The 25924-nt window shown below is 45.8% G+C and overlaps 1 protein-coding gene and 6 non-coding genes across 7 annotated transcripts in view; 4 read left to right on the plus strand and 3 right to left on the minus strand.

Annotated features, from left to right (window-relative positions):
- The first annotated feature begins 901 nt into the window (after positions 1–901).
- TRNAR-ACG (transfer RNA arginine (anticodon ACG)) lies at positions 902–974 on the plus strand. Its single transcript has one exon. It is a non-coding gene; the product is annotated as a tRNA-Arg (tRNA).
- Positions 975–4728: 3754 nt separating this feature from the next.
- Positions 4729–4819, minus strand: TRNAY-GUA (transfer RNA tyrosine (anticodon GUA)). Its single transcript is given in 2 exon segments — positions 4729–4764; positions 4783–4819. It is a non-coding gene; the product is annotated as a tRNA-Tyr (tRNA).
- A 149-nt stretch (positions 4820–4968) lies between these two features.
- On the plus strand, positions 4969–5041 carry TRNAR-ACG (transfer RNA arginine (anticodon ACG)). The gene has a single exon. It is a non-coding gene; the product is annotated as a tRNA-Arg (tRNA).
- A 2006-nt stretch (positions 5042–7047) lies between these two features.
- TRNAR-ACG (transfer RNA arginine (anticodon ACG)) lies at positions 7048–7120 on the minus strand. The gene has a single exon. It is a non-coding gene; the product is annotated as a tRNA-Arg (tRNA).
- Positions 7121–7284: 164 nt separating this feature from the next.
- Positions 7285–7375, plus strand: TRNAY-GUA (transfer RNA tyrosine (anticodon GUA)). The gene is given in 2 exon segments: positions 7285–7321; positions 7340–7375. It is a non-coding gene; the product is annotated as a tRNA-Tyr (tRNA).
- Positions 7376–12622: 5247 nt separating this feature from the next.
- The window catches only part of DNAJC5B (DnaJ heat shock protein family (Hsp40) member C5 beta), a 79254-nt gene continuing 65952 nt past the window's right edge, over positions 12623–25924 (minus strand). The window contains exons 2-4 of the mRNA XM_054193321.1: positions 22731–22944; positions 18507–18681; positions 12623–12717 (exon numbers count right to left, since the gene is read on the minus strand). Of these exons, the coding sequence (XP_054049296.1) occupies positions 12623–12717; positions 18507–18681; positions 22731–22944 (484 nt within the window). The remainder of the gene's footprint in view (positions 12718–18506; positions 18682–22730; positions 22945–25924) is intronic.
- Positions 25674–25762, plus strand: TRNAY-GUA (transfer RNA tyrosine (anticodon GUA)). The gene is given in 2 exon segments: positions 25674–25710; positions 25727–25762. It is a non-coding gene; the product is annotated as a tRNA-Tyr (tRNA).

The following is a 25924-nucleotide window of genomic DNA, read 5'->3' on the forward strand; positions in this document are numbered from 1 at the left end:
AAGCACCAACGTGGTGCTCTGTATGGATTCAAAGGCAAAGCCTGTCTTGGCAGACCACAGAGAATTGGCTGAGCTGCAGGAAGAAAATGTGGGGTACGGACCAAGAGTAACTCAGAGCTCAGGGCAGGAACTAACGTGCAGGCGTGAGTCAGACACGCTGTAACGGGAGAGGTATCGGTGTGACAGTGGAGGGGGGGTTACCTAGAAGACAAGGTGCTGATGGTATCTTCGTATCTTCAGAGCTGCCCTTATCCCTCTGAATGGATCAACTCAGCGCTACACCACACAGCCTGTCCCAGCCCGTCCTAGCCCTGTCTGCTCTGGGGTCCTTCTGTGGAGGCAGGAGCAAACTTGGGGTGAAGGCTACAAGGATCTGCTACAGCATCGTGGAAGCTGAGGCAGATCCTACCTCCTCCTCCCACCAGCTGGAATTCCTCCTCCAGACACCACGGGACCAGGCAGGCTCTGCTGGCTCCAGGGGCTGCTGGGGTTTGGGGCAACAGAGTTCATGGGCATGACACAACTCCTGGCATTTGGGAACTGGATGATATTATGTTTTTCTTCTTTTCCTTTTGGCATAGATGACAACAGGTGACACGATGCGACTTGTTCCCAGCTTGCAAAGCCCTTCCTCACAGCGGAGCAACACCAGATACGGAGCTTAGGCCTGGACGCCAGTAGGAAAATGGGATTCCCACTGCACAACCTCCACCTGCTGCTGGAGAATTTTGGTCCCCCCCCAAAAAAAGCCTAAAACCCCAACCACGCAGCAATGATTAGTGATGGGAGAAGCATCGGGGGCCCAAAACTCGACTCCTGCACTGAAACATCTGCCTTTTGGCGGTGTTGGACGTCGGGATCAACCCTCAACACCGCCCACGCTGAACACACTCAGCAGTAGGGGCCAGTGGCGCAATGGATAACGCGTCTGACTACGGATCAGAAGATTGTAGGTTCGACTCCTGCCTGGCTCGATGGCTTTCTGTTTTTTTGCCGTTTTCCCTCCCATGGATGGTGGGAAACCTGGCGGGAAAACAACCTAACCAAACAAAACATGTGGAAAGCTGGAGATGCGGATTCCCTCATGAAGGGATTCGTTTAGTTAAGTTGGTACCTGCACATCCTGCTCCACACCCTTGGGAGCTTTCAGCTGGGTCAACTCTAATAGATTTATTTTTTTAAAAAATCTTATTATATGGATCTTTCCCAACCCTGCTGGGAACCTCCAGCACCCAAGTCTACTCCCAGCATCTTCCAGTTTTCCACTGTCATGCTCCAGCTTGACTGACTCCAGAGGACGCTTGCTCATCCAGCTCCCGCTGCTGAAACAAGGCAGGTTTGGCTAATCTGGGGAAGGTCCTGGAGAGATAAAAATTATGTCTAAGAGTCCAGGACATCAGTTGAGAGAGCTGGTGTTAGCTGAGTGATGACTGGATAGACCTGGTGACCCTGAAATCCCACTTAATTCAAGCCAGGTGAAGTGCAGGTAAAATAGAAGCGTGTGCTTACAATATTCAAACTCATTACACTGACAAAAGTACCTAGGTCAAGATAAAGTTTCAGATACTAATAAAATCAGGGAAAGATGCTCTCTCATTTCGAATGTTTTTCCACCTATGTGATCAACAGGACATCTCGTCTGTGCACCTGCCACGTACTTCAAACCGCACCTGTCCACCAGCACCTCGCCACGCAGGAACATTTTCACCATCTCTCCTTCGAAATCCTCCAGGCAGTCTGAAATTTTTTATCCTCATACTCTAACTCCCCTGAGATTCATTCTATTCACCCTTTCTCCAGGAGAGGAGACGGCTTTTGGTTGAAATGCAAACAAACCTTTTCTTACAACAAGGGAGCTGAGAATTTCTTTTTGTTGGAGCAGGTGTCCCTTTCCCTGTACCCGTCAGGCCATTTAACAACCCCTGATCCACCTGTTTGCCTGCCCACCTCGCTCTGGGGACCCAGTGTATCAGAGTGAAATGTTTTATGAACGGGAATTTTATAATCTCTAGCATCTTTTGTTATTAAGTGACACACGTTATTAAATAGGACACAAGCACACAGCTCATTATAGTCCCTTGCTGGAGACCAGATACAGAAATAATTAAGCACTTGCGGGTGACCGGTCGCTAATAATTTGCTCCTAAATGAAGTATTTAGCAAGATACGCTATCATCTAGTCACTGAATAGGTTGGTATCGTAGTAAAAAGCATTTAGTACATTTAAATACATGAGCATGTCCTAGAAGAGTGGGAAGCTGAGCCAAGCAGTTACACTAATGTGACAGGATTGCAGCTCAAGAGGCAGAAGAGTTGCTTAGCATACAGCAAGGCCTGGGATTGGCACCTAAATTTTCTGGGGTTTGGTGGGTGGTTTTTTTGTGCATTTTTCCTGGCTTTCATTCTGTTGTATTTTTATCTTTTTTTTCCCCTTTTTCTGTACCTTCCTTGTCACTTATGGGTAATACACAGCTGCACAGAAATGCGTGCATGTCAATACTTTCTGGGTGGGTGTGAGAGAAAAAAAAAGTCCTGGAGATGGAAAGAAGATGGTCCCTTCTCCAGAAGAAACTCTGGGTGTGCTTTTATTTTGTGAGCTATCCTTTAGAACAAGGGGTGCTGCTGAATGAGTCAAAAGGAACGAAGGAGTTGGCACAAACTTCTGCAAAAAGCAGGAGCAGCTACATTTATACGGAACACCTAGAGCACCTCTCTTATGAGGAAAGGTTGAGAGACGTGGGTCTGTTTAGCCTGGAGAAAAGAAAAGAAGACTGAGAGGCGATCTCACCAGAGCTTATAAATATCTAAAGGGTGGACGTCAAGAGGACGGGGTCAGGCTCTTCTGAGTGGAGCCTGGCGACAGGATAAGGGGCAACCAACACAAGCTGGAACACAGGAAATTCCCTCTCAACATAAAGAAAAACTTCTTTACTTTGAGGGTGGCGGAGCACTGGAACAGGCTGCCCAGAGAGGTGGTGGAGTCTCCTTCTCTGGAGATATTTAAAACCCACCTGGGTCCAGCCTGCTGTAGGTGACCCTGCTCTGGCAGGGGGGTTGGACTAGATGATCTCCAGAGGTCCCTTCCAACCCCTACCATTCTGTGATTCTGTGATATAGGAAGGGGTGAATCTTAACCAAGAAAAAACTCAATCTTGTGTCTCTGGGTGGAGTGGCACAGGGCTGTGCTTTTGGGCTGTGGATTCAGATTTGACTGCTAGTGCGTGCAAACGTGTGGATTACAGACATCTAAGGAAATGGATGTCTTCCTTCAGTTTCTGCTCGCTGTCCCTGTTCCCCACCAGGAAGGCTTTTCATGCCTGGATTTCTTCAGAGATAGTTCCCGGGAGGGATGCACTGCACCGCGCTGGAGGAGAAAGGAGAAAAGGTTGGTGGGGTGGGTTTGTGTCTCCATATGCATGCACAGAAATGTACTAATTAATAGAGAGGTAGCTGGGGCCAGGGACATAATGCATAAAGCATGTAACTGCAGAGTAGAAGGTTGCAGGTCTGACTCCTGCTGAGCTTCATAAATCTGTTTCCCTGCTGATAGTCTTGCTCGTACTATATTCCCACAGATAGCGGGTCTTCCTTGCTCTCATATCTGAAATCCACCCCCGGAGAAATACTCACACAGAGAAGACTCATTCTGGCTTCTTTTGAAGGAGAAAACTTCCATCCTTTCCCTGCTACGCAGACAGGTGTGGCTGCCTTCAGACGAGTTTACTCTCTCCAAGCCAGGAATCATTGCCAAGCATGTTTTTCAGCACACCACGTAGCACCTGTAACAGAAAAGAAGACTCCGCGGGAAAAGGAGACAGGATAGCAAATCAACAGAATGGAAAATGGGAAATAAAAGCAGAGTAAGAGCACTGGCCCTGTTATTTACCGCATGCTAAGCAAGCCCGTGCCCATCTGCATTAAATCCCTTCTCTATAAAGGCCCCCTACGCCCTCTCCCACTGCTCCACCTTCTCCCACATCAACCCACATCACCCCGTGCACCCCTTTATGGCACAACCAAGAGTCAGGACCGAACATCACGTCGTCACCTCAAGTCAAGAGACCGCGGAACACTTCTACCCACTCCCATCAGCCAGGATGCTCAGAGCCCCCATCCATAAGGATTATCTGGCATCATATAAAGCAAAATCATAGAATCATAGAATCGTCTGGGTTGGAAGGGACCTTTCAGATCATCGGGTCCAACCATCAACCTAACTCTGACAAAACCATCACCAAGCCATATATCTAAGCACTATGTCTACCTGTCTTTTAAATACCTGCAGGGATGGTGCCTCAGCTACTTCCCTGGGCAGCCTGTTCCAATGCTTGATAACCCTTTCAGTGAAGAATTTTTTCCAAATATCCAGTCTAAACCTCCCCTGGTGCAGCTTGAGGCTGTTTCCTCTTGTCCTATCGCCTCAAAGACCTCATAAAACTAGGTCTTTCACCCTGGAGAAGTAGACCTAATAAAACTAGGCGAGACTGAGCTGAAAATGCCTAATTTTTTTGGCTTCTCACATAGGAGAATGCCGAATATACATTATTATAAGACTGTATTATTAAATCAGTTATTATTCACCACAGTTATTTAAGCCCTGGGAGCCTCTGGCGCGGCCGTCCGTCCCCACTCGCCGCCTCTCTCCCGCCCTGCCCGTAGGGCCGCGCCCCCCCAAGGCCGAAAAACCCCCAAATTCCCCGAAACTAAAAAAATATAAAAGTTCGCATCTCCTTCGAGCCGGAATCGAACCAGCGACCTAAGGATTCCCGCGGGACAGCGCCTCTACAGTCCTCCGCTCTACCAGCTGAGCTATCGAAGGGAGCTAGCTACCACCCCCACGGCGGCCGCAGATGGTCCTGCCCAAGCGTTCTGAGCATGCGCAGTGCGCGGGAGGGGCGAACAGCGCATGCGCCATCGCCGGAGAAAGGTTGGGTGAGCGGGCGGCGCCGGGGGGCTAGGCCGCGCGCGGGGCCAGTGGCGCAATGGATAACGCGTCTGACTACGGATCAGAAGATTGTAGGTTCGACTCCTGCCTGGCTCGGGTGCTTTTTGGCGCCGCCGTTCAGCCTCACCGCGGCCGTCTTTTCGCTCGCAAGCCCGGAGGGCTTTCCAAACCAGGCTGGCCCCTCTCCCCCCGACCACGGTAGGCCTCATGGAGTGGGCACCCAAACCCCATCGCCCTTACGTATAAACTTGCAGAGCTGTATGCCCCTTTTTCCCTCTTCCCTTAACACCTCAGGACGGATATTTGGAAAAATTTTTTGCACTGCAGGGATTATTAAGCATTGGAACAGGCTGCCCAAGGAAGGAGTTAAGGTGCCATCACTGGAGGGATTTAAAAGCCAGGCCGACGTGGTGCTTAGAGATATGGTTTAGTGATGTTTTTTGTCGGAGTTTTAGGTTGATCGTTGAACTAGATGATCTGAAAGGTCCCTTCCAACCCAGGCAATTGATTCTGTGATTCTATATATCCTCCAGAAAGCATTCCGGCTACGACTCCAATGCCTGTGGGTAACCAGCCCGAAAAAATGAGGGTCTCAAGGACTTTGTACCATGGTGGGGTGCCCTTGTGCCACCTCTCACCTGTCTGCACACCCTTGTGTCGGGACCGTCACCAGCGCTGGTCACAGCAAAATAAAGGGTGGCGTTTCCAAACTAACGAGCTGCCTCAGTTATTCATAACAACGTGAAGAACTTTTTGTAGTAAACTTGCACCAAATCCACAGGTAGCACCTACTCCGATGCTGTGGAGTATTCTCGAATCTAACCCTGGGGGCTGCGTCCTCCCCCTCTCCTGGCTGCATGCTCCTCTTAACACTTTATAAAGATCAAAAATGGGTTTTTGCAAAATCACACACTTTTCAGTCAACTGCACAACAAGGATGCTCCTGCACTTCTCATAGAATGGTTTGGGTTGGAAGGGACCTTAATGATCATCTAGTTCCAAACCCCCTGCCCTGGGCAGGGACACCTCCCACTAGACCAGGCTGCTCAAAGCCCCATCCAGCCTGGCCTTGAACACTTCCAGGGATGGGGCATCCACAACTTCCCTGGGCAACCGGTTCCAGTGTCTCACCAGCTTCATAGTGAAAAATTTCTTCCTGGTATCTAATCTAAATCTACTTTCTTCCAGTTTGAAGCCATTACCCCTCGTCCTATTGCTGCACGCCCTTGTAAACAGTCCCTCCCCGTCTTTCCTATAGGCCCCCTTCAGATACTGGAAAGCTGCTATAAGGTCTCCCTGTAGCCTTCTCTTCTCCAGGCTGAACAACCCCACCTCTCTCACAGGAGAGGTGCTCCAGCCCTCTAACCGTCTTCATGGCCCTCCTCTGGACTTGCTCCAACAGGTCCATGTCCTCCTTATGTTGGGGGCCCCAGAGCTGGACACAGTACTCCAGGTGGGGTCTCAAGAGAGCAGAGGGGCAGAATCACCTCCCTTGACCTACTGGATACGCTTCTTTTGATGCTGCCTCTTTCTTTTGAAGGATATGGTTGGCTTTCTGGGCTGTGAGCGCACATTGGCAGCTCATGTTGGGCTTCTCATCCATTGACATCCCAAAGTCCCTCTCCTCGGGGCTGCTCTCAATCCATTCTCTGCCCAGCCTGCATTTGTGCATTTCTCAAGACTAATGGATAATCACAGTGAAAACAATAGCCTTCATCACAGCAGCGTTGCTTGCTGCCTTCAGAGACCTCGTGGTTATTTTCTGTGATGTCATTTGTAATACCAACCATACTGTCCCAGGCCAATGATGATCACACTGCTCCCCTCCTGGGGGCTAAAGGGTTTTTCCCCATGTAATTTATCAGTGTGTTAAATTGGGTTCATTTGTTGGCACAGCTAATGCGTTTAACAAGGTGCATTTTCAGACTGAAAAGTTTGGGCCTTGATGTTGTTTTACAGCTTCTTGGCGGTGTCATTTTTGCTTTGGGAGACGCGCGTGTAACAGAGCATTCCATAATGAACTCAGATCAAAATCCGTCGCATACTAAATGTAACGGCTGTAAGTGTGTCACGGCCGTGGGAGGAAGAAAAAAAAACACGTACGAGCCAGGCAGGAGTCGAACCTACAATCTTCTGATCCGTAGTCAGACGCGTTATCCATTGCGCCACTGGCCCCATATACGAGCCCTGCTTCCTCGCTCTCCTCTGTAGTCTCAACCCCGAGCGCCCCGCCCCCGCCCCGCCCCGCTCCGCCCCGCGCACCCCACGCACGCGCGGGGCCGCCCCCGCTAGAGCCGGCTGAGCTCTTGTACTATCGTGGAAGGGGGAAAAAGTAGCTCCCTTCGATAGCTCAGCTGGTAGAGCGGAGGACTGTAGAGGCGCTGTCCCGCGGGAATCCTTAGGTCGCTGGTTCGATTCCGGCTCGAAGGAGAGGGTAGTTTTTTTTCGCCCCCTCCGTACAAAATGCTTTTCAACAGCTTCGCTTTAAACAGTTGCAGGCGCGGTTCCTTTTTTTTTGTCAGAGAAATCCAGCCGCGTTGCAAAGCGAGCTCCTTCCGCTGCGACTCGCTGGCTTTCAGCCGGAGTCTGAAAGCTTTTTTCTCCCCTTTTTCTGCCAGGGGAGCAGTGGACGCCAGCGCCTGCTGCGAGACTGCCGACACCTCGTTAATTCTTAATAAGAACAACAAGGTGGATGTTGTTCTTGCTCCAACTCGCCACAAACCCTCACAAAGCGAGTTACTGCAGGAGGACGCCTGTTGACACCCCTTTGTCTCATGGCAGTTAATTAGGATGTCGAAATCCTGAGGGGCTTCTTTCCAAACCTCCTCTCCTCTCCCCCAAAACGTCTAGACGCTATTTCTGCAGGATAAGGAAGTATCGGTACATTTACATACTGCCACGAGAGGAACACATTGTCGAATCCAGCCAGGTGATACCTGGCACATGTTAACTCTCCCCGCTACCAGGAAATTGTGTGTCTTTACCAGCATCTTTCCGAGATTATCTTCTAGGTGTTGGCTACCACACAGTTGTCCGCAGGACGGGTGACACTGGCACAAAGGACTGAGTCCTCTTGTATGAAACCCCTGTGCCTGTTCATCCCTCTCAAAGTGACAGGAGGTGCTGGATGTGATGATTTCCCTGACTTTCGCTTGTGGAGGGAAGGAAGGGGATTACAGTCATCTGTGGTCTTTCTCTCTGCTTTGTAACAGCCCACGAACACTTCCTTTCCTATCGAAAATGATTGATAGCATAGAAAAAGAAATCAGTAATTTTAACTGTGCTCAGTTTTGCATGCTTCATCATTTTTCTTTGATGATTTCATTCTAAAAAGAGGCAGAAATGTAACTCTTTTTGACTGAAATCATACCCATACCTTGGTTATTCATTCTGAGGGAAGGTAAGCAATGAAATTAAATGATATACAATTAATTGTGTTTGTTGTTTTTTGGATTAAGTAGAGTGTTTTATCGTGCAAGCTTGTTGTGGGGAGAAAAGTGCACAATCTCCCTAAATAAGTGGTTATGTTGATGGTGGGCCTAAATCTTCTACAATGCCTGGAAGAGGCTCGTACTTGGTATTTTCAGTGAATCTGGGTATGAATTAATATCTAAACACGCAAAAGCACAGCTCTTTGAGAATACAACCAGCCAAAACAGTCGCCCCTTGTCCATTTTTCAAATGCTCGGGCTTCAGTGGCCACAGACACCAGACACCATCCTAGCGACAAATATTCCTGTCCCGTGGCAGGCCCAGAGGATCTGGGACTCTGCCTTGTCTCTTGGACAGACACAAAGCCCCTGAGTGAGATGCTGGCCCCGGGGGAGCTCACGGGACCGCTGCCATTGTCCTCAGCAGCATCCCCAGTTCACCCTTTGCTGGGGGAAATTGTTCTGTATAGCTACTGATGCCAGTAAAACTACGGTGTTATATCACTGTGCTGAACTTTCTTATGTAGACAAATATTTTTGTATCACATAAAGGGTGCGTTTGCAATGTGTGATTAAGCCTCTGGCTGCTTTGCATAGGTAGGGTCATCTGCTGCAATCCAAGACTGAGTTCCTCTTTGGGGAAACCCTGAGTTGCCGCCTGCCGGGATGCAAAGCCGTAATTTTGGACAGCTGTCTCAATAGCTTTTCTAGCTGTTACTGGAATGAAGTTGCTCATAGTGAGGAAAAGTAAAGGGAGTGCCACGATTCATACATACAACCTTTATTAGTCAGAGTGGCTGACAGCAAAGGTAGGTTAGAATTTATGGTACTTTACGTATAAATAAATGCAGCAAAACAGAACAAAATTTTGAGGTGAGGATCTGTACATTTTGAGAAGATTAATGGGTGTGCAACTGAACTTTACACAGAAACAGATCATGTAAGCATAGCTATGTTCACGTTAGGAACTTTTCTGAAAAGCAAATAGATGAGTAAAATAACATTGAAGAGCTAAGTCTTGAAATCCTTACTCATCCTTTCTCCATGTGTCCTCAGAATAGCTGATCCTGACAGCAGCGAGACCGGCAAATGCTCTGGCGCTCTAAAAACCAAGTTTCCTCTTTGGAATTAAACCATGGGCTCAGACACTCAGATTTTTAGGCTGCAAGTCCTGGAGAACCCACTCAGAGCTTTGTTAGCTGGTTTGTTCTGAGGTTTTTGGCTAACTCAGATAATATATTGTGGCTCTTCTGTAGAGATCTCCATGCCAGTAAAAGGGCTTTGCAAACGTGCAGCAGCTTGTCCACGTTTGCACCGCACTCCGAGATCAAGTCATAAATCTTTCTCAAGAAAAATCTCCCATTTAGAAAGAGTGAATAGGAACCACATGACTTGCAGTACATCTTGAGCTTATGGAAATAATTTCCTTGATTTCATTAAACTTTGGATCTGGCCCATAGATTGATGTCCGGAGGGACATCAATGGTGTTGCATGTGAAAAAATTCCCCAATTGGTTTTGCTAATCTGGGATTTACCTTTCCCTCCCTCGCTTTAGGCCTGATCTGTGGCTATTGTTGAAATCAAGGGTGCAATTCTCAGTGATTTCCATGGGAGCAGGAGGAGGGATTTCACACGGGAAATAGTTCCACATATAATGTGTAGCTTTACGCTAGACTTCTCTCCCAATGCCTTTTCCACCTCTGTGGGAAATAGTTGCAACGTAGCATGTCCCTGGAAGCATTTAAAAGATGGGTAGACGTAGTGCTTAGCGGTATGGTTTAGCGATGGGTTTTGTCAGTGTTAGGTGGATGGTTGGACTTGATGATCTGAAAGGTCCCTTCCAACCCAGACGATTCTATGATTCTCGGTGCACACTTTCACAGTGAGTTTCTCTACCAGACAGTAAAACTCAAGAAATCGCTCAGCCTGCAGATTTGTCACACACTACGTGCTCTCCCTACTCCTCCGTTTGGTGAGAACATCTTACACCAGAGCAAATACCGTGCAAAGAGGAATAGCAAAGAAAGCCAAAAGATGTGTGTGCATACGTGCACTGGGGCGAGGGGGTGCTGGTGTCCCCCAGCACGTACCCATCATATCTGCCCACACCAGCACCCCCCCACACACGCAGTCTGATCCGGCATCCCAGCAGGAAGATTTGCGGCACTCGACTACGGCTGGGAATGTGCCTTTGGGGGTCACGTCTCCCCAGTGTCAGGATGGTGTCACCAGCCCTCCTCCCCCGGGACCACCGGGATGGGTGGCCACATCCCCCTGGCACCGCTGGGCAGGCAGGACAGCAGTCTGGGTTTACATACATATCAGTGGCCTCCAAAATTAATTGCAACACGCAACTGAGGACAAAGAGGAGCCCATGGGTAGGAGGGGAGTGAGTGCCTGTGCACAGCCCCAGCCAGGCCAAGACTTCCCTTCTTCTCTGAAGCAGAAAAATCAGTCTGTCTCTGAGGGCGACGTGAGTGTTAGCTGGACACAGTGCCCGCGCCTGGAGAACAGACAAATAACCTGAACTGGAATTAATGGCTTTTAAAATGTCCATGTGCTGTGGGAACTTTAAAGAAATGTTAAAAGCACTGTTTCTTGACTTTGGAATTACAGCTAGTGCGATGAAACACACTCTTTTCCCATATATTTAGCTGCCACCGAATGACATTTGATGTGAAAGGTGAGAATAGAAGGAAGACAATAATGTTTCCCAATCGCAGGATCCAATTTTAAGGAAGGGAATAACACTTTTGACTAGCTATATATTCACTGGTCTGTATAATTTAGTGGTACATTACATCCCGCTTTGGACCACAGCACTGTGATTAGAGGAGCAAAAATAGCAAATGCACAGGACTGACAATGATTGATGTAACCTGATCAATAAAGAGAAATTCAGCTGTCTGAGGCTTAAAGTACTATGTCAGACCAGTGAAGTGCTAAGTTGAAGATCTCAGAGGTATTTCTTTAGCTTTTATAAATGAGGGGCCTGATCTCCTCATGCTTGCTTTAGCTGTACCGACATGTATCTCCACTGATTTTGTGCAGCAGTACACCTGAATGTACACCTCAGCCCTACCCCTTTGTTTAAAAATCACGCCATGTGCTCCTAAAGTCCCTGTGCGTGGGGCAGAGGGGAGGACCCAGGCTCACCCCCATGAGCCGGGCTGTGAGGAGGACGGTCCCTCCTCTGCTGCTCGCCTGCCCTGACAAGTCCTTGCTGCTGCCGCAGCCCCGGTTGCCAGTGCTGGCGGATGGCTCCTAGCCCGGTGCCAGCGGGGCCGCGGGGCTGGCAGCCAGGGGCATGGCGGAATAAGCAAGCCGGTGGAAAACCGTTGGCTGGGGACCAATTTCTAGCACATTGCAGCTGCAGATGGAGAAGCTGGGGCCACCCAGCATGGCTGGCAGGTCTGTCCAAGCAGGATGGGGGGAGGTTTGCCATGGGGCTGTCACCGGCTACGGGGAGACGAGAGGTGCTCTGGGGCAGCCCAGGGCCAGCCTCCCCCTCCATGGGGCATTTGCCCACGGGCTCCCGGCTTTGCAGCTTGTGCAGGGGAAGACACAGAGCCTACCTGTGCTTCTGGTGCTGGATGAGGCTTCTGGATTTGGAGTGAGCTGCGGTGTAACCACCAGCAGAATGATCCCCGAGCACCTTGTCCTGAATCAGGGTTATAATTGCCGGGGCTGGGCCCCTGCAAGCCACTTTCCAAAGAGCGTTTCCTCTCCAGGAAGGGCAGCCCTGTCCCACTTGCCACCAGCTTTCCCTCTGAGATCTGCTAAAAAGCATTTCCAGGGGTCGCTCACGGGAACATTTCACATCCAGCAAAACTGCTGCACACAGGAGTGTTCCTGTGTTCCTGAGACAGAGCCGGTGTGTCTGGAATGGTACTCAGGACTGTGCCTGGGAGGTGAAACCCTGGCTGAGGGCAGGGAGGAGAGCAAGTGTACCAAGAGCAGTATTGTTAGAGGGAAAGACCACGTCGAGCCTGACAGTTTGAAGCCGTGAGAGACCAACATGCTGCTCTGTAGAGCTCTGTACTGGCCACAAGTATCTCCTTGCAGAGTGTAAATATCAACCTACTCGAAGTGGCCTAGAGGGAGATTTTGCCTTGATAGGAAATTACTCTCAGGTTACTCCTGATTAGCTTAAAGACAACTACAAATATAGGCTGCAGAGCTTATCACGTGTTTTTCTTGCTGTGACACTCAGTGGGAAGCACCAACAGGTCCTGTTTGCCAGCTCTAGGAGTCTGTGCAGTAGCTCCGATGGCTGTCCCCTATTAGCTGTGTCTTCTCGGTTGCATTTGTCGGCTGAAGCACGATAGGAGTTTCTCCATCTAAATGGGAGGAAGACAAAAAATAATTTAGACATCCTTTGCTTGCTACCAAAGTCAGACTTCTTGTTATTATCACAACGTTTCGACTGGTGGTGTGGCTATGGCTTCGCCTTGGCTTCACAGGCAGCTGTGTGCATACTGAGGAGGCAACAATGCCCACACCGAGTCTACAAATGCTCTTACTCCTTGTCCACATGCAACGGCAGACTTCTGTGCGGCTACTGCAGTTGTTATTAAACTGGACATTAGGTGTACCTCATGCTTTGCAGAGATTGCAAGAAAAGGGTCCCTGCCTGTTCCAATTGCAAGCGCTTGTTCCGGCAAACGTCTGAGTATAATGAGCGCTGTTGTGAGTCAGCAAGCACTAACCTTGACCGTGTTTGCAAGAATGGGCCAGAAATGATTCTTGAGGAAGGCAAAGTCAACAGTAAAGAAAGAAGAGAGTTGAAAGGAAAAAAATGCGTGAGCAGTAATATACTTGTGAGGGAAGAAATCATATATATCCTGAAAGCCAGTTAGTTAAATAAAAATGTTAAATTGCATTTTGAAGTCTTATGTAATATATTTACAATAGGATTTTGAGAATTACTCTTTTAATGAGTATGGAACTGCCAAAACCCTCATATTATCACTGTATAAACCCTTACTGCTTTGTACTTTCTCATTCCATGCAGTTATGTGTTTGGTTTCCCAATATATCTGTAAAAAATGCATTTGTTGTAGCATGGAGGAAAGTGAAGTCCTAACGGAGTTCCCTGATGTCTGTTGTGCTCCCTCTGATAATGAACAAGGTTTGGCTGCCCTTCTCCTGGGCCTCTTTCCAATTCACCGTTTTGCAGGGGGGAAGGAGGGGGCTAAAGACTCAGAGACTGACTTTTAAAGGTTCAGGCATCTCAGTGAGGTTTTTTCATATGAAAAACTTTGGGCTATCTATATCTTGATACTAGCATGGCCTTCACAGTAATTGAATACAAATGACGGCTTTTTTTTGCCAAATGACCGAATGTTCAGAAAAAAAACTCATCTGACATTTCCTCCTGTTTACATGACAGTTGATGGGATGAATCATGGGCAAAAGATGTAATGTACAGGAGTAACTTAACCCAGAGCAGGAATCTAATTGCATGCCATACGGCTTCCCCTCAGTGGGGGTAGAACAACTTTAACTCTGTCAAGGTGAAAGGCAAGAATGATTAAATGCCAAGCAGCTTCTCTGTACGGGCAATTCCGTATTTAGACACAAGGTCAAATACAGACATGTTTCATAACTTCTAAAAGTATATGAGTAATTAATGCTTAGAGCTCAGCTCGGGCTCAGATTAGTTTGGCAGTTCCAATCCATTTTTAAGTTAGGGTGTATTTTCTAGATCTCTGAGCAGCACTCCCTCCCACCCTCTGCTGCCTCCAAGTTGTTCATTTTATGGAAAATGGAGGGGAGAGACGAGCAGTTCATTTTGCTGTGATACCCAGAGGCGCAACGCGAGACGAGGACCCACTGCGAATATGTCGCATGGCTTCCAGGTGATCTGCAGACAGTTCTGAGCTGACACCTTCCCCGAGTATTTTGCTGCCCGCACTCTTCTAAAATTTATGATGCTTTTTATCAGAACAGGGACTCATGGTATAATAAAGTGTACAAATATAGCCTGCTAATGGAGAGCTGCAGAATGGAGGTGCGGCAGAATTCACAGTTTAAACTGTTTTCTATAGATAGCTCTTGCTCACTGTTCGCCTACATTGGTATCATATGGAGTGCGGAGGAGACAATGAAGTGCTAAAAACTTATTGCTTCTGAGTTGGGAAAGTACTTTGTTATTCACGTTCTTTTTTCTTTTTTTTTTTTTTTTTCTCTCCCAGATTCCAGTTTCTGTAAAATGAAAGTTGGGCTAGAAATGCCTTGCTTTGTTCTTACAGTGATAACCAAACAGGAAAGGAGAACAAACCTGCCAAACTGCTTGAGCGCATCATTACCACCTGAAGTATCAAGGCAATCCAAATTCCAGTGGCACCTCCTCTGGGACCACAAAAGTCAGCAAAAGGTTTGCCATTGACTTCAATGGAAGCCAAATCTGGACTGTGCTGCAGACAAGTGAATGACACTTCCCTCTGCCAGTGTATTTTCCCAGGTCAGCCATAACTTCATGGCATGATACCAGAGATTACCTGACTACACTTTTTTAATGTCATGTTTGATCTGAAACCCTAAAAAAATGCCATGTTTAAAATGCAACACTCCAAATGTAAGACTTATTTTGGAACGTGATCACCCATTGCACGTTAGGCCACAGTCCTCTGTGGTACCAATCAATCGTCGTGAGGAGAAATCACTGTAACCTAAGTACAGGCCAGGGCTTGCAAATACCTAAGTTCCTTTAGTTCTGATGGTCATGCTACCCATGGAAATACATGCTGTAAAATGAATCTCTCATGGGAGATATTCAACTAGCTGAGCACTAGAACTAGTCAAATATGTTTGAATAAAAATATGTTTGAATAAAACTATCTTCTAGAGGAATATGACATTTTATCAGAATTTAAGCCTTTGACGTGGTTGTGTTGATTTCAGTGACAACTCACTTTGTTTTTACATTTTAGGGAATAGCTCACTGAATTTTGGGCCTTGCATCTCTTCTTTTCACTAATAATTACATTTTATGGTATGTTAATTTGAGGAACACCTTAATTGTATTAAGGAGAAATATGAGGGGCTCTGAAAATCATTACTGTTGTGCCAATTCAAAAGATGAAGTCGCAACTCCCACAACATGCATATTGCCTCTTCTGTGCAGTACAGCTGGCTCCAAGCAGCTCCCGCTGAGCGGAGCAACAACTGCTGAAGACTTGCTCCCAGAGGTTTTTTTAGCATCAGGAATGGTGATGTTTTACTGATGCTGCATTCCTCAGAAAAGCAATGCCTGACTACAAAATATTTGGATAAATTAAAGTATGGCCTTAGCTTGAGAATCTGCATTTTGACATTAGCAAAAACGTTCTGGCTAGCAATAATATAGATACTGGGGACAGCAGGAAGCAAAGAAATGAATTACCAGCTCTGTTTGTGGGCAGAGGGCATGCAAAGAATTTGGATCCTAATAGGATTTCCTCTTCCAAAATGAAATCTGCTACAGGAGTGATTACAGTTTGTTTCTGAATTACCTGCAGGAACATTTCTATTATTTACATAAAGGAAGTCATGAGTATTCATTGCTGTGGTCCAAAATTTGAAAACGTCTGGTGGAAAAGCCCAATCTTTCTCATTCTGAGTCAGCTGTATCTTTTTGGTCAGCATCTCTAAAATTTTGGGAGAGGAAGGGAGAAAGTGCAGTTTGAGCTGGTTATCATTCATTTTTCTAAACGCAGCGTCTATTTTCCTTTCAGCTGCAGAAAAGATGCTCACATTATCCTCTGTCATGAAGTTTTTACTTTTATTTCTGATATGTTGTTCTCTTTTAATCTAATTTTAAAATATAGAGAATTTTACTGTACCGAAGCAAGCTAGTTTTGATTGGTACAAAAAGGTAGCAAAACTGAAGAGAAGGGTAGGAAAGCTACAAATATCTAGTTTTCTCCAGGCCCTACTTATATATTTGATATTGTCTTCAAAATACTTAAAATACGTAACTCCATATTCTGTTAATTTTTCAGACTGGTACTTTGCTAAACATTTTAAATCATTTTTTTAAATTGATATCTCAGTGAGAGTTGGTGGGAGTCAAGCGATGGGAAGGTGGCCTAAAATTACTGAATACCAATAAATACCACCTGTGCCAGAAGGAGGGAGAAAATTTTTTTCTGTGACTGGGGAATTTTGTGCTGGATTGTGAGAGAGAGCAAAATACCTGCCAAATTACAAAAAAGGCAGAATTAGAAAAAAAACCAAAACTTACCCTTCAAAGTTCCATCTTCATATTTCAAACTCTGCTTTGGTGTCTTAGACACAGAAATATCAAGACCCATTTTAGATTTGCACTTTTCAGGTGCCTCATGTTGTAGAGTACATTACACTGATTTCAAATAATGCATTGTGGTTACAAAGGTTTCACTAGAAGTTTTTGTTGCCTTTGCAGAGCCTGATCAAGTATGACCAATTTTTAAGCTGACTGTATTTACCTTGATATGACTCTATGCAAAACCAATTTAAAAACACCACCACACGTTGGCATATCAGTTATATAAATAGCATTTTTTTCAACTACTACAAGTGTTTTGTTACATATTTATGGAAGGGTAAATTTGTGTGAAAAGTTGGGGGGGAGGAAAATTCTTCCTGCTAAGCGAACATGACATTTGCAATCTGGCAGTGCTAATTTAAGCATAATAAACGTAAGAATATAACAGCGTTAAGACCTTCCGTAACAATGGAAGAGAAAAAGAGTGAGCTGACTGCTTAGGTCCTTCCTCATAAAAAAGCAAAATCCTAATCATAGTCTACATAAATTCGCTACTGAAAAGTGGCCTAGGTCTTCCTCTGACACCTTGGCCTCTTATTGCTGGAGTGAGGATCGTTGCCTCTCTCAGCCTGTCCTGTATGTGTCCAAATCTCACTGCTTTGAGATGTTTCTGCTTCCCCTGAAGATGAAGGCAAAATTCTGACCCACTTCAGCAGATTAGGCCAGGGATCTTTGTTCAAAATATGTAACCCTCGCTAGTGCCAAATTAGGACACCACCACCATCATCCTTTGGTATAGCCAAAACCTGTGCGTGCAGCTGGGGGACGCTGCGCAAGCAGACAAGAGGTAACGGGCACGAACTTGAACATAGGAAGTTCCATCTCAACACGAGGAGGAACTTCTTTACTTTAAGGGTGGCAGAGTACTGGAACAGGCTGCCCAGAGCAGTGGTGGAGTCTCCGTCTCTGGAGACATTCAAAACCCACCTGGATGCAATCTGCTCTAGGTGAATCTGCTCCGGCAGGGGGGCTGGATTAGGTGATCTCCAGAGGTCCCTTCCAACCCCTATCATTCTGTGATTCTGTGACACAACAAAGCTGAGAAAAGAGGGTGACCTGCTGCGAAGGGAGGCCCGTGGCCGTGTTCCCAGCTGGGCATTAGCAGTTAGAGCCGGCATTAGCATTTGGCCTTCCCCACCATGAGGCACGGCAGGGAGTTAAACAGGCAGGGAACTACACGCATTTTGGAGCGGACTAGTTTTCACCTGGGTCGTATCCAAGATCTGGCTCCTGGTAAGGCAGCACAGTTGCTGTTGCCGGTGCAGAAGAGAGTGAGCGGCTTGGGGGCTGGATGGGAGAGGGGCAGGACCGCGGCAGCTCCCATGTGAGCTGTCTTAGGTTACTGCGTAATCTTACTGTTGGAAACTCTGCATCTTTTCTTGAAGCCTTTTCTTGAATGAGTACAGTTGGCCCATCACTGTCAGCAATAAATTTTACATGTATAAAAACCGAATGACAGCTTATTCAAGCAGATCAGGTGTGGCAAGCACCAGTCCAGGCAGAGCCTAATCTGTAAATTTAGGATCTAGAATATGAAGCAATGTGGGCATGGGTGCTAGAGGGTGAACATCATCTCTTCAGATGAGCCCTGAGACTTCTCATGTTTAAGTATCTCATAAAAGATACAGGAGATATTTAATTGTTAGTGACACAAGTTTAGTTTTTGATTAACACACAACTTGGGAAGTTCATCAGGTTATGGTGTTAGCTGGACCGAATTGTCATATCTCCACTGGTGTCTGGAAGCAGCATCAGCATTGTGAGCAGAACATCTGGCCTACAGGCTTTAAAGACTGTTTTGAACAGCTTTGCCACACAGTAAGCCCCTATAATACACACCTCTTTCCATGTCATTCTTAATTTGCTCTTCCAAGTCTTCTGGAGACACACAAAACTCCTGCCCTTCCCCTTCAGGTGCTTTGGGTTTACACTTTCCACAGCAGCAGTTGAAGCAGCAGCAGAGGCAGCAGCAGAGGTAGCAGCCCGTCAGCAGGCCACAGACTGCAAACAGACCCTGGGTCAAACACAGCAGGAGGAAAACCCCGTGAGCAATGACCTTCCTGAAACTTGTGGCTGCCTCTTCCAACTGAAGGCAGATTGTCAAAGAAACTCAGGTTCCCAAGTGCGTGGCACTCAGAGGAGCCCAGCCGCTGGCCAAGTGCCTAAACAAGAGCCACAAAGTCTTCCTCACCCACCAGCTCCTACTTGCCACTCAGGACCACGTCCACAAAGAAGACACCAACCAACAGGCCCCTGCATGCTCAACTTTTGAAAGTTTGTCTTCAACTGATGGCCCTCAGAAAAAAACTTTCAGGCAGCATGCAAAACCCCACCTACCTTAAAATGACTCATTTCCATCTTAAAAATGACTCATTTGCCCAAGACCATTTTCACAAACACTTATTTACTGGCAAGTTCCTGTCAATAACAAGGCTGAGAGAAAAAGAAGCAAAGACCCAGATGCATCCCACATAACTTCAGGCACTGAAGTAAGGCACCCAAATTAGGACTGTAGCCCCCGTGGGCTCCCCACATAGTCAATGGAAGTTAAAATACATAGTCAATGGCAAGTTAGAATAGAAGCCCTTCCAGAGGGTGATTCAGCCCTGGGAGGATTTGAATTGCCCATTGGGGGCGTCTGTCTCTCCCCATTAGCCTGTGCAGGAGCACCCAGGTGACAACTCCTAAATTAGTTTCCTCGGGCTGTGGTTTCTTGATCTGGGGACTCAGACGGCAAGAAGTTCCCACCTGCATTGCCCTCTGCTCACTCCTGTCCCTGTGTCACAAAGTGCGGAGGCTTCAGCAGAGCCAGCATGACTGCCTGGGGCTGAGACCAGAGCTCTCCGCCAGGTTCAACAGCCAGCAAATTTCAATTAACAGAGCTTTTCTTCCTCCAGGCCAGGTCACTGCCTGGGTTAACAGCACAGCTCTGCAGCTGCTTGTCCTGGTGGCTGGGTGCCATGTCACAGCAGTGGGCTGCAGGAGGGGACCCCTTAGGCTGGTGTTGCCACGCTGTGCTCGATGGGTGCATGATGGCAGCCTCATGGCCCAGGGTGGATCCAGGCCAGCACCCAGGTGTTTGTGACAACAGAGAAACTTCCACGTCTCTTCATGGACATAGTGGCGTAAGAGCAAAGGGAAGTCAGTGACATTCCCGAAAAGCAAGTCAAAGCTGGTATGTGGAATGTGTATATAAAGCCAGCACAGCTTTGTGGCCAGGCATATACGGGTTGTAGATATAACCAGGCATTATAGCCATTAGCATTACAGTTATACAGTCTGCCCTTTACTAACTGTTTGTTATATGCATAAGAAAACATGCTGCTGAAGAACAAAGTAAGCACAAACATTGGAATATTGTCAAACTTTGACAACAAATCAACACAAATAACCCTCGGTTATGTATGCGTGTCTCAGGCAATGTTAGTGGGGGCCAACTGGAGCATCTTTGAATGTAATAAGAATATTTACACGCCTAATATTAATATAGGCATGTATCAAGAGTGAGTGAGGTGCTTTTAAATGAAAAAAAAGGACTGTGACTTTTTGTTTTAAAATGTTTTCCTTCCAATGGACACCTAAAACTGTTATAAAACCCACAACCCCTAAAATAAGTTATTTGGCTGTTTATCACTTATGTCATAAGGAGGAATAAATCATCACAATGGACAGAATGAGGAAAAAAACCCAGAGTAACAGCATACAGGGGAAAAATACTCAAATTCATTCATGATACCTTAAATGTTTCAAGATTTCTTGTGCTTCTACTATCATGGTTGGTAAATCAGTAAATCCATAAACTGTCTTCATGGTAGAGGGAGAATTGCTTTTTGCTACAACAGTTAAACAAACAACCCCTACGTCTGCCAGTGGAGAAGCAGTTAAAATTCCCATTACCCATGTCAGTATGTTCCTAGTTTAATATGCTTGCTAAGAAGTCTGACACTCCAAAGAAAATTAATTTTCTCTTTGCATTTCTGCTTTCATTTGAGTTTCCTGACTTCTAATGATACAAGTCCTCACAATTGTCTGATTTTCTGAGTGTGAGTGTGATAGGGAAGAGGTTTTACCAGGGATGTTTGTAGTTGAAGAGGAAGGTAACAAGTGAAAGCTGTGGTCCGTACTGTCTTGTACCAGAATGGAGGAAATCAGGGGTCCAGAGGTCATCTGCAGATGATGCCTCGGACTGAAATAGTATTATGATGGCCAATATAAAAATCTAAAACTGACCCAGCATTTGTGCACGAATTAAAGAGAGATGAGGAATAGTGAGCTCAGCTTGCAAAAAACACTGGGTGGTCTGTTTATGCTTTGGAGGTGACAAGATTTTGGGTTGGGGGAGGGATAGAGAGACCACCTGCGACAATCCTCAAATGAGTCTATATGCGTATTTTGGATTTTTTGCACAGAATTCTTAAAAACCAGGCAACAGTGATTACTTTTGCTGGGATATTCAACAAATCTCATCTCACCTCTGGGATATAGTTCCCTTGAAACAATCCACACATTCCTTCTTTAGCTGTTAGGGACTTATTAGCTTCTCTCTGTACTCACTTTCCTTATGAGTCAAAGTCACATCGGTTATTTCTGTTCCTGATTTTCTAACCACAGAGGATTTTATACTTCATAAAATCTCCATTAAAGATGGGTAAGCAGAAGAGGAAATAAAAGCTAAAGAAGCACCAAATAATGAACAAAACCTTGTTTACCAAGATTGTTAGAGGAGTCAATACTGCTGCGCTCTCAGCTCTAAGGCAACGCCTCCTGGCATCTGAACGGTGACAAAGAGGCCAAAGGAGAAGGCGGACAACAAAGAAAAAAGGGAATGATCCAGCAGGAGAAGACAACGTCTGTGGCAGGGAGTCCTGCCTGCAGCAGGAGTCAGCTCCAGGCAGCTGCGGGCGGCAGCTTCCAGCCTGATCCTGAGGGTGCAACTGCGCCCTTTCAAGTGCAATTTAACCACCAGTATTTTATCCATTGGTTTCATTCACTGTTCTGCATTTGAGCAGCTTCCCTCTCATCCTGATTCAGCAGACACATTACGGCTTCTCAGACCCACAGAAGTGCCCAAGTGACCTCCCAGTCTGAAAGGGGACTGCAGGGCAGTGAAGCACTGGCCTGACCCGTGCTGAACAGAGGAATCCATGTTCCACGATTCTCAGATCAAAGCTGTCACAGTGTGATTGCTTCACACAGTACAGATCATTTTTCCTATGTATTCCAGCAAACTCCTTGCTTTCCCGTGCTTCTATTGCTGGAAATAGGTGGGACAGCATGGATTTTGCACATTGCATTTCTGTTGGCTTGTTACACTTCTGTAACATTTCAATATTTACAGAAACACTCGAATTTGACATATGCAGACATGAGAGGATACCAGTGACTTAAGACAGTACATGAACACAACTCCTTTATGACTAGAACAGACCATGATGTGTTTTTCCTTGAGCAATATGCCAGGTTTTGATGCATCATTCTCTTCCTTCCCCACCGTCTTCCTCCACTCCACCCTTCTCACCTTTTCTTCCACTTCCTTTCTCTCACCCCCTCACCAGGACACACATATGACACCATAATCACAGTGTTATGTATTATTATTGCTTGCTTACGCTGTGTGCTATATATAGCAAAGAACACAGCTAAATTTGTGCTGTAATAAGTTATTAACCAGTTGTCACATAAGTGGGACTTTTCATTTTTGAACAATGAGTCATTTTTATTTAATCATTACTGAAAAGAAAGTCAAAATTAACCTGGAGCACTAGATTCAAATCTAATTAATGTCTGAAAGTGTTACAAAACATGAACGCTATTTAACTATTTATCAAGTTAAAAAGAAAAAGAAAACGTTCTTTGTTAGCGCTATTCTGAGCTGATGTTACATTCTGCCATTGTCGATTTTCCAGATAATGTTGTTTAATTAAGCTCTTCGTAGTGATTTAGATTCAGATCCTACTATTTGTTAAGCCTGTAAAGAGACCATGTTTTTCTGGGGGTTCCTCATGCATGTAATTGTCTGTGAGCATTGTAACATATGATTTCCAAGAGAAAATAACAGCTTACCTTTGCCCACCAGCTTGAGAGCATGAAGTAGGTGTTAACATTTTCCTCACCGAACTGTTCCGCCACATAGAGCCCTAATGATCCATACTTGTCATATATGTTTCGCTTGGACAGATCAGTCAGTGTTGCATGAGCATTGTTGATCTCTTTAAATTTTTCTGCAGCCTCTGGATTGTCTGGATTCTTGTCAGGATGATATTTCAGAGCAAGTTTTCTAAATGTGAAAAGAAGGGGAAAAAAAATCATCTGCATATGTGTGCATGTGTACAGACACTTACGGAACATCACAAAATTCTAGTAGAGTTATAATAATTCTGACCAGCTTGTTCAGCCTTCTTTTTTCCAGCTCTGATATGCACAGAAGACTCAGTGGAAGAAAAGCGAGACCAAGTAACCGAACGGGAAAGTTTTGGTAAAAGAGGTGTTCCTGTTACACTGAACATGAACTTTGTGTATTGATGCCAGGTCGGCTACCATGTTAAAGGAGACAGTGATATATGCTGAAAGCACAGATTGCAGCATGCTAACAAATCACACGCATTTGTTGCATTATGATTGCCACCTGATTTGCATCATTTAGCCGGTTTCAACAAAGATAAAGATTTTTTAAAGGTTGTTTAAAAACATGATGATGACACTGCTTATCCCATCAACATTATCTTCTTTACAGCAAAGGAAATTCTGTACTCCGTTGCCTACCAATAGTAGCTATATTAAAATTTTGTAAACAGTGCCTGTGTTTGCAGAAGCCCAGACAGTGATGATGGAAAACTCAGTTAGGATTTGCAATAGAAAGGAAGCATCTTTCTGAAGCACAAGGTGGAAAAGCATAGCGAGTCAGCCCCAGTTTCAAGTGTCTGTCTTTGGGCCTAATTCCTCACTGTCACACTTCCGAGACAGTCCTTACAGCAGCGGAAGCTGATTGTCAGCTGTTTTGGGCTGTTTAAGCTGGTGGGAAGCCTTTGCTAGGAAAGGGCTCCCCTGACTGTACTCAGCGCTATGGCATCCAAGGGTAGGTACAGTTTGACAGGAACAGTGTGGGGCTGTTGGCTCAGGGACAGTGCTGGGGAAACACAGCTTGGAGGAGAAAGGGTTTGATTCCAACCATGTTGAAGCACTGGCAGTGTGAGCTCACATGTACTTGCAAAACAAGCATAGACAGAAGTGTATCCTTTCAAAAATCTCCACTCCCTTTGAGGAACTGGCAATAAGATTTTTTCAGGACATTTATTTAATGACTAGTGCTGACCTCTAGTGGCATCAAAAGTGATTTAGTAGTGTTTGAAATTCCATGATCCTCACCTCAGCCAAGCTATGTTGCATTTTGTAAATATTCTCTCCGACAGTTTCAGGAGCTAGCCACAACTGCTATGCCAAAAAATATTGTTTGTGGTGTGAGGGCAGTGTTCTCACACTTCTTCTAAAAAATTTATCATCAGAGTAGGGTCTTGCTTGACTTTCCACTGAAGTCCCAGTACAGGCTATTGCCCAGTAAAATGTAACTGCTTTGCTCCTGATGACAGTTCCTGCCTTGCAGACATTCGGCCAATATCAAGATGGATATGAACCTAGGAACAACCTCTGCCAACGATCTCTTCAGCTCGCATGCCGAACCCAGTTCACCTTCACACAGATAATAAATAACTTCTTAAACATATCTCTCTAATGACCTGAAGGAGTTCCCATTCAGTCGTATATAATATACTGTGCCTGTGGTAGATTTAACATAAATTTTCAGTCATGTTTAACATGTGGTACCTTAAATATAATAAAACATGAAATAAAAGAACTGGAAAAACAAGCTAAGTCTTGCATGACTAATGACATTATGTGCCATCCAAGTATTTCAGTAGCTTATGCAAGCTATCCCTTTTCTTAGCTGAAAACAAACCCTAGCTACTAGAATCTAAAAAAAAATGGGAGAGGTATTACTTTCAAAACCCATGTGTGATTGCAGGCATCAGACAATCAATCTCCAGCCTTTCTTTCTTTTCCCACAAACCCAAAGACAACCTCTGTCCTGTCCATGTCCCCAACATTCTCATAAAAAATAAGAATTTGAACAAAATGTAGTTTCAAAATGATGAAAAATATTAGTTGTACACTCGCTTTACTTAGTATTGTTTTAGAATACTAACAGAATTACATTCAACATAGTACAGTCAACAAAAGATAAGATATTTTCTTATTTTGATTTTGGGAAAACAGTCCCCACTATATCAGTCTGTACTTTAACAAAACAACTCCCTGCACACCAAAATGACATATACTATTTGGTAATGATTTAGTAACGGGAAAGAGATCAATATACTGGTAGTGCAATTCATATGAGTGAGAAAAAGGACTCTGTGAGGTCCAACCCGAGAAACAGTAAAAGTAAGGACAAGAACTATGTGGTATAACAGGAAGTACCAGCTACATAGGAGCTTCCCTGTGGGTCCCCCGAAAAGTGACATTCCTAGTTATGTGATAATTGTGGTTCATTATGAGTAGAGAAAAAGGAAGAGGCCAAAATGGAGAGTGAGATGAACACAGGAGTTCATTGCCTAGTTCCCATAGCAAACACATGGATTGATGTCCATTCAGATTTTTCTCATAATGAATAGCCTTCTCCTTCACCACCCTGGGAACACTGATCACTGCAGGCCTTCACAGCAGCAAGCAATACGATGTGTTTGGGAGAGACAACATGCAGAGAAATAGCCATCCCACAAGGTGGATGGGGCACTCATGAAAATGAAGTCAGAGGAAAATGTTCAGCACATCTGTCAGTGGCAGGCTTAGGATGAGAGGTGGGATAAGGCTGGACTGTGCCAGAGGGATGGGCCCAATGAAGGTACAAGAGGGCAGAAGCAATGTTTGGGAGGCAGGAAAGTATGTTGTCTATGGTGAGACGTGATTGGGTTAGGGAGGACAAAAGGGTGTCAGACACATCTCATGCTTCCTTCAGTAGCTCAGCTGGTAGAGTGGAGGACTGTAGGCTCCCTTGCACGGCCATCCTTAGGTCGCTGGTTCAACTCCGGCTTGAAGGAGTGCCCTTTTGGCTCTGCACCGCACCCTGCAGTGCCACTGCCTTTTGGCCCTGCCCGGGTGATTCCCCTTCAAGGGCTGCACAGCCCTGAACTCTTGCTTGAGGTGCAGAAGATGACTGGCCAAGGCGGTTTTAGGTGAATGCTGGGCTGGGGATGGTGGTG

Source organism: Rissa tridactyla, chromosome 2, assembly GCF_028500815.1.
Source record: "Rissa tridactyla isolate bRisTri1 chromosome 2, bRisTri1.patW.cur.20221130, whole genome shotgun sequence".
NCBI lineage: Eukaryota > Metazoa > Chordata > Aves > Charadriiformes > Laridae > Rissa > Rissa tridactyla.